The sequence below is a fragment of the Pleurodeles waltl genome, chromosome 11 (genome assembly GCF_031143425.1).
Source record: "Pleurodeles waltl isolate 20211129_DDA chromosome 11, aPleWal1.hap1.20221129, whole genome shotgun sequence".
NCBI classification, from domain to species: Eukaryota; Metazoa; Chordata; class Amphibia; order Caudata; family Salamandridae; genus Pleurodeles; species Pleurodeles waltl.
In genome coordinates, this window is record NC_090450.1 from 409,030,734 (window position 1) to 409,039,370 (window position 8,637).

Below are 8,637 nucleotides of genomic sequence, written 5' to 3' on the forward strand. Positions count from 1 at the left end.
GGACCACCACAGGCTGAGCAAAAATGTTTTGTGAAAGTAATGCCGTGCAAAACATTACGGGGCGAGTTTCCAGAGTTCAGTGAATATTATAGTATCAGCTCTACTGTAGGAAGGTAGCCTCTTTCTAGCCTTGTTACCCCCACTTTTGGCTTGTTTGTGAGTATATGTCAGGGTGTTTTTACTGTCTCACTGGGACCCTGCTAGCCAGGACCCCAGTGCTCATACGTTTGTGGCCTATATGTGTTCCCTGTGTGGTGCCTAACTGTATCACTGAGGCTCTGCTAACCAGAACCTCGGTGTTTATGCTCTCTCTGCTTTTAAAATTGTCACTGCAGGCTAGTGACTAATTTTACCAATTCTGATTGGCACACTGGAATACCCTTATAATCCCCTAGTATATGGTACCTAGGTACCCAGGGAATTGGGGTTCCAGGAGATCCCTATGGGCTGCAGCAATTCTTTTGCCACCCATAGGGAGCTCAGACAATTATTACACAGGACTGCCACTGCAGCCTGTGTGAAATACCATCCATGTTATTTCACAGCCATTTTACACTGCATGTAAGTAACTTATAAGTCACCTATATGTCTAAACCCTCACTTAGTGAATGTTAGGTGCAAAGTTACTAAGTGTGAGGGCACCCTGGCACTAGCCAAGGAGCCCCCACATTGTTCAGGGCAATTTCCCCGGACTTTGTGAGTGCGGGGACACCATTACACATGTGCACTACTTATAGGTCAATACCTATGTATAGTTTCACAATGGTAACTCCGAACATGGCCATGTAACATGTCTAAGATCATGGAATTGTCATCCCAATACCATTCTGGTATTGGGGTGACAATTCCATGCATCCCTGGGGCTCCAGCATGGACCCCGGTTACTGCCAAACTAGCTCTCTGGGGTTTTCTCTGCAGCTACAGCTGCTGCCAACCCACAGACAGGGTTCTGCCCCACTGGGGCCTGGGCAGCCCAGTCCCAGGAAGGCAGAACAAAGAATTTCCTCTGAGAGAGGGTGTTACATCCTCTCCCTTTGGAAGTAGGTGTGAAGGGCCTGAGAGGAGAAGCCTCTCCTGGCCTCTGGAAATGCTTTGAAGGGCACAGATGGTGCCCTCCTTGCATAAACCAGTCTACACCGGTTCAGGGATCACCCAGCCCCTACTCTGGTCCGAAACTGGACAAAGGAAAGGGGAGTGACCACTCCCCTGTGCATCACCACCCCAGCGGTGGTGCCCAGTGTTCCTCCAGTGTCCCCCAGACCTCTGCCATCTTGAATGCAGAGGCGTGAGGGCACAATGGAGACCCCTGAGTGGCCAGTGCCAGCAGATGACGTCAGAGACCCCTCCTGATAGGCTCTTACCAGGTTAGGTAGCCAATCCTCCTCTGAGGGCTATTTAGGGTCTCTCCTGTGGGTTTCTTTTCAGATAACGAATGCAAGAGCTCACCAGAGTTCCTCTGCACTTCCCTCTTCGATTTCTGCCAAGGATCGACCGCTGACTGCTCCAGGATGCCTGCAAAATCGCAACAAAGTAGCAAGACGACTACCAGCAACATTGTAGCGCCTCATCCTGCCCGCTTTCTCGACTGTTTCTTGGTGGTGCATGCTCTGAGGGCTGTCTGCCTTCACCCTGCACTGGAAGCCAAGAAGAAATCTCCTGTGGGTCGACGGAATCTTCCCCCTGCTAACGCAGTCACCAAACCTCTGCATCACCAGTCCTCTGGGTCCCCTCTCATCTTGACGAGCATGGTCCCTGGAACACAGGAGCTGGATCCAAGTGTCCCCGACAGTCCATTGGCCCTTTTGTCCAAATTTGGTGGAGGTAAGTCCTTGCCTCCCCACGCCTGACAGTAATCCTGTGTACTGCGTGAACTGCAGCTGCTAGGGCTTCTGTGCACTTTTGCAAGACTTCCTTCGTGCACAGCACAGCCCAGGTCCCCGGCACTCCGTCCTGCATTGCCAAACTCGCTGAGTTGGACTCCGACTTCGTGGGACCCTCTTTTGTGCTGAGACGACCGCAGTGCTCAGATCTTCTGAATGCCTGTTCAGATGCTTCTGCAGGTGCTGCCTGCTTCTGCGTGGGTTCTCTGTTGCTGAGCGCCCCCTCTGTCTCCTCCTCCAAGGGGCGACCTAGGCCTTGGCAGCACCCAAAATCCTCAACTGTGACTCTTGCAGCTAGCAAGGCTTGTTTGCGGTCTTTCTGCGTGGAAACAATTCTGCATCCTCCAGCACGCCGTGGGACATCTTCTGACCAAAAGCACCTTCCATTGTTGCAGACTCTTTGGCTTCTTCTACCCGGAGGCAGCCCTTTTGCACCTTCAGCGGGGGTTTAGTGGGCTCCTGCCCCCCGCCCCCCCAAGACACTTGCGTGACTCTTGGACTTGGTCCCCTTCCTTTGCAGGTCCTCAGGTCCAGGAATCCATCTTCAGTGCTTTGCAGTCAGTTGTTGTCTTTGCAGAATCCCCTATCTCGACTTTACTGTCTTTCTGGGGTAGCAGGGTAACTTTACTCCTACTTTTCAGTGTCTTGGGGTGGGGTATCTGGGACACCCTTAGTGTTTCCTTATACTCCCAGCGACCCTCTACACACTACACTAGGCCTGGGGTCCATTTGTGGTTCGCATTCCACTTTTGGAGTATATGGATTGTGTTGCCCCTAGGCCTATTTCCTCCTATTGCATTCTATTGTGTTCTACAGTGTTTGCACTACTTTTCTAAGTGTTTTTCTTACCTGATTTTTGGTTTGTGTGTATATTTTGTGTATATTACTTACCTCCTAAGGGAGTATATCTTCTGAGATACTTTTGGCGTATTGTCACTAAAATAAAGTACCTTTTTATTTTTGGTAACTCTGAGTATTGTGTTTTCTTATGATATGGTGCTATATGATACAAGTGGTATAGTAGGAGCTTTGCATGTGTCCTAGTTCAACCTAAGCTGCTCTACTATAGCTACCTCTATCAGCCTAGGCTGCTAGAACACTACTAATAAGGGAAAACTGGACCTGGCACAAGGTGTAAGTACCATCAGGTACCCACTATAAGCCAGGCCAGCCTCCTACATCTACCACTGTGCCGGGAGAACAGCTTTAGCTTTGAGGATTTTTGTTTTACGTAAAGCATTTACCAATTTTACGTGTTTTAAGGGGAGAGCCACATGAAATGACTCTGAGTAGGTAACTGTGAACAATGTGACCAGTGCTCCAATACTGCCAATCGAGTTCATGCTGTTGTGCCTGTTCTCGCATTAAGCGCCATGCTGTATGAAAGGGAGAGACAAAAGAGAAAAATAGTTTGCCCATGCTAAAGTATATTGGCAATCGTACAGTAATGCATGTAACATGGGCAAGTCTGCAAGGCATGGCAAAAACAGCCTCAAGGCGGGACAAACCTAAAGCATTTACCAATGACATCTAGTGATTTTTGGAAGGCAAGTCCAGGAACGAATGAGTGTGATGGGCGTGGTTAAAGCCCCACAATAATTACAACAGGTCAGAGCGCTTGCACACTTGACCTAAAAAGGAGAACTAGCATCAGCATGGCTCTTTGTTACCATACAAGATGTGAGAGCAGATTTTGAGTCATGGCGCCACATGTTGGCTCAGGAGCACTGCTGCACGTTTGCTATACCTAGTTTGGCAGCTAAAAAATTAGTGTTTTAAGGTAGATGGAGTATCCCCCTGTGACATTGTTTCTGAATATAAGTAACTTTTTCATGCTGCTCAGAGGTATGCACAACTGTGTTTACTGTATGCACTGTTGATACCTGCAAATGTGAAATATTTTGAGCTTAACAAACCAAATGGTGGCAAAGAGCTATTCAATTAACAGATGAATTACAAAACATCTGCTTTAGCTGGCATTGCTTTTCTAGTGCATTCATCTGCTGACTCCTGTGCACATGGAAATATTTTGATTACACAATTATATGGTGGAAATTACAGATTGTTTGATTCAGGATGATTTACAGAATGAGCCATCAGTGAATGCTTCACATGTTGTATATCTAAATTCACCCGCATCTAACTGTATTTTGTATTGATTTTTTTGTTATCATTTGTTAGTGATAAGAAGATGATTGCAGAAGGACCAGGTGAAACCCTGTTCGTAGCCGAGGAGGAGGCGGCTCGGGTCGCCCTCAGGAAAATTTATGGATATACTGCAAACAGGCGGCCGTGGGACTATTCCATACCCAGTCAAGAGCAGGCATCTATACAGGCCTTCAGCAACAACTAGATTGCTATCTGCTTTTCAGTGGCATTCAGTTCTTGTGGTCTGCAGTAGCCAAGTGCCACAAATTAATTATTGACTTCCGTGTTCGAATTGTTTTACCACTGAACACTTCTGGTGTATTCTTAAACAGATATGTTTTAGTAGCCAAAAAAACAAAACCATTTTGTAGATTATAACAGCGAGTATTCCAATTACCTCCAAATGCACCGGTGAAGAGTGAAATCTGCAAACACTGATCATCAAGCAGTACCATTTTCTGCAATTGTTATTGCAGACACTTGGGTGGTTCATGGTTTTCCATATTTGGACTGGTGTAGTACATGTATCCTGTGTAAAGGGCCTTCGATTCTGCATAAAGGTTCCTTTCTCATCATTGTTCCGATTAAGTTTTGTGCTGGAGCTACACACACACACCCTTTATTCAAAATGCTGTTCCAGTTACTCTGCATGTCCTTAGTTTTTGATTTTTTTTTCAGGCCCCAATTAATAACAAAGTGTCTATTGAGACAGTAAGTAAACCTAAGCCAAATGAAAGCATGGGTTTCTCAAGCTCATCTGCATAATATATTTGTGTGTTGGTCTGATGTTTTCCCTGATCTTGCCGACTGAGCCAGTTGAAAAGGTTTACCCAGATATGCATTTTATCTAGGGTTGTGAATAAGATAAATGTTTGGGAACCTTTTGGGTCCCTGAGGATTCCTGCACATTATTTTGATTGTAACTTTCATTTTGACCTTCTAAATGAGTGCTGACTTTTCTGCTAACAATGTTTCCTAATTAATTTTGGTCATTCTCCCTCTCAAAGAAGAAACTTGTGCTTTACAGTTATCACTTACAATAAAACTTTCCACAGTATTGTGCGGTGATATCCATCACAATTTGAGTTGATTTCTGCTATTAACGTTAATTTCCTATATTTGAACAAAATCTTCATAAATTAGTTTGCCCATTTGGATGCAGCCCTTGTAAATCAGGCAGATGATTCATTGGAACGCTGCCTGAGATGCACAAATGCTGATGTAACATATTAAAGCCCTTCCTAAGGGTTGGTCAGTAGCAGCAAATGATTGCTTTCTGTATTGAATGGAAATAGCAGTAAAAGAGCAGAATGTGACAGACTGTGTTGTTTGAGTGCACTTTTCAAATGTAAAATGGTGCCTCTGGTATTCCAGTGCAGGCACTTCTTAGCATTAGGGCTCTTCCTAGCATGGGAAAGATGCACCAAACAACCGGAAGCATAAGGTGAGAGATTTAAATATTCTTTCAGTGGAGTTTGGCTCAGTCCAAGAATGCTCTTAAAGAAAAGGGAACAATATGTCTTGTGGGCTACATACACTACCTCAAAAGAGCATTTGGGAATTTTGTTTTAAATTTTTTTTTAAAGTGGGGAGTGATGAGTTTACACTCCCAAAAATAAAGTAAGGATGTGTAATGATTAAATAAAAAGATGGGTACCCCCAAAACGGTAAGATAGAGCATATGTAAAATAAACAAGCATTGGCAAAGCCAGTAGGTCTCGCATACGTGAGTGTTGGTTTTGGTCATAGTTTTTTGGTTCCACACAGATCCCCTCACAGCGACATGGCATTGGCTGTCAGCCAGCGAGGCAATATAATGAACTGCTGATGACACTGGTCTTGAGGACACTTCTTTAGACTAGATAGTAAAAAGGAATGATTACCAATAAATCAAATTATTTTAGGATCTCCATTGAAGCGAATCCAAACAGCCTAATGGTCCCCAAAATAAATGCAAACATGGTGAAAGAGCTATGCATTCTGGGGATGTAAGTAAAATATTTTTATTTTCAATGTAATTTTCATTTATTACAAAGTGTGAGCTCGGCCCAAGAGGTATTGGAGCACTTTGAGCACCAGATGCATTAGATGAGGTCAGATTTCTTTTTATTTTATATAAAATAGCACATGGAGTTAAGTGCCAAATACAGAAATCTGCATTGATTTCGACTGTCACAAGTGTAGGTATGTGTGCATCAAACCTTATTTTACTGACGCCACGGAGATATGTGCGTGTTTTTTTTTCCCCTTTAAAAAAAAAAAAAAACAGTCCTGTGTGAGTTAATTTGCAAGTTGAGAAGCGAAACTACATATTCCCTAATAGAAAGTGCTCCTCACCTACTGTTTCACAAATAATATGGGGCCTAACGGCAAAGATCCCACGTTCAGTCACGGCAGGGATAATTCGAGCGTTCATCTGTCTTGTTCTATTGACTTATGTAATATCAAAGGAACAACTTCAGCAAACATTTCTGTGCAATACACAAGTTCATTATAATTTTCCTGATCTTCCTCAAATTGCCAGAACCCTCGCTTCAGCACTGCAGCCTCCAGTGGCCTGGACATCTTCAAGGGTTCGTGGTGGGGGCCCCTTCTCACTGCAGCCCATTTTAGAGCTGTCTTCAAAAACGCTATGGCTTTGGGCCCGCCTAAAACCGGCTCTAGGATCTTATATAGGGCTTTTATTTAAAAGAATGCCCTTTTAATGATACAATTGTGGACTCGGAGAGGGAAAGTTGAAAAAGAGTGCAGGGTAGACAGAATGAGAAAGGAGGAGGAGGAGAGCACGAGGGAAGAGAGATTGAAAGAAGCGGGGCAGGGGAAAGGACAAACTTTGCGACAGACTGCACATAAAGGTTCACCCCTCATGCATTAAGCAAGAGTCCTATTTGCTACAATGAAATCAATACAGGATGACCCGATGTGCCAAGAATGCTGCTGAGGTGCCCCAACCAGCCACGGTAGCAACTGCTGGATGTCTAGCGTCTCCCACACAATGCCAACCAACCAGCCAGGGTAGCAACTGCCAAGTCTCTAGTGTCTCCTGCACAACCAGCAGGGGCTGCCGGGTGGTGGTTGCCTGGGGGAATCCACGTCAGCTCCAAGCCTCAACCCCCTGGCCTTGATCTTTGTACGTTCAGTAAGGCCTCGGGATTGTTATACTGGCAAAGGAACTAATAATCATCTGACAGAGTGTGACGTTACAGTCATCCGGGAAGCAGATGACTTGCTTGGAATGTATTGACCTCTTCCCGGATGTGGGCTCAACAAAATTTGGCAGATGGGCCCCAAAGCGACGTGGTCGATATTTTAAATGTTTATATTTCCCCACGGTGTTCCCCCAAGGTGCAGGTGAATTAGGGGAGTTTTGTTTCTTACATTGATAGTATAAGGAAGGATGAGGCCATTTGCAGGTGGGTAGGGGTGGGCAAAGGGGAGAAGTATACACTGTTGATATGCCGGGATTTTTAACACACAAGTGTCCGATGCCATTCTAAATTGTTAGGTTTTAAAGGAACATAGTAGACGAGGTATCCCTGAGTCAGCTATAGGTAATTTGAAATCTACCCAGGAGGGTAGCGTGTTCTCTGAGTTCCTTATATACTATCAGCTACACTTCCTCTGTTCCCCTACTCCCTCAGATAGCGTTAGGGCTGCTTTTATTAATGGGAAAAGCTTATCATTAATTGATTTTATTTTAGTTAACATAGAGGGAAGGGACCAAGTGCACAATTTGTCTGCTGCCAGGAAAGTGGAGTGACCACGATCCTGTGGTACTCTCCTTGAAAGTATGTCTGAGGGGGGGGGGGAAGTTTCAACTATCTCAAGGGAGAGGAGCTACGGGCAAACAATTGTTCTGTTTAATAACAGAAAGAGAATAAGATGGAGCAGTGAGAAATTCTCATGTGAACTCCCTCTGTTAGAGTGTGCAGTGACTAACTATGGTTCAGTTATTGTGTATTCCCCCTCTGATTACAACAGTGTAATTTTAATGGATGATGGATGGGATGGTTAATGGACTGAATTCTATATGCTCTAGGCTTGTTGGCACCAATTCTGCAAGGTCAATGGAAGGGAAACCGAGTGCAAGGGCAAGCTGGTATGACGAATGACGTAGAATGAATGAAGTTGTGTTTTCTGCTGTAGTAGAGCGTCGCCCTAAGCAAGTTGACATTCTGAAAGTATAGGGGTGAATACAAACGCCTTTTGAAAACCAAGAAGTCATTGTATCAATTGGCCTTCTGGTAGGAATTGAGGGAGGCCTTGTATGAAACAAATTCCAAACTATTCTGGGAATAGTACCATAGAAACTACTTATATCTGTCCTACTGCTTGGATCACTCTCTCTAGTGCACTTTATAGTCTTTCTTCCCCTGTCCTGGGGCAGTCTGAGAGAATGGTTCTGCTGTGGCTTATGCAACTAATATTCTAGCACCTGAGGTGAAAAAAGCTATCCTTGAAAATGAAGAAGCATAAGGCCTCAGGCTCAGACATGGTGCCTAGCGACCTATATCGAAAGGAACCCCACTTGTGGGCTAGGATCCTCACTAAAGTGTTTAATGCAGCACTTGCTGGAAATGCTGTGCCCTGTTCATGGTGCGCAGACAGT

The 8,637-nt window shown here is 44.8% G+C and overlaps 1 protein-coding gene across 1 annotated transcript in view; it reads left to right on the top strand.

Annotated features, from left to right (window-relative positions):
- Positions 1–5,085, top strand: part of MRPL44 (mitochondrial ribosomal protein L44) — a 74,278-nt gene extending 69,193 nt beyond the window's left edge. Inside the window, exon 4 of the mRNA XM_069213737.1 lies at positions 4,062–5,085. Within this exon, the coding sequence (XP_069069838.1) occupies positions 4,062–4,233 (172 nt within the window). The 3' untranslated portion in view covers positions 4,234–5,085. The remainder of the gene's footprint in view (positions 1–4,061) is intronic.
- The last annotated feature ends 3,552 nt before the right edge of the window (positions 5,086–8,637 follow it).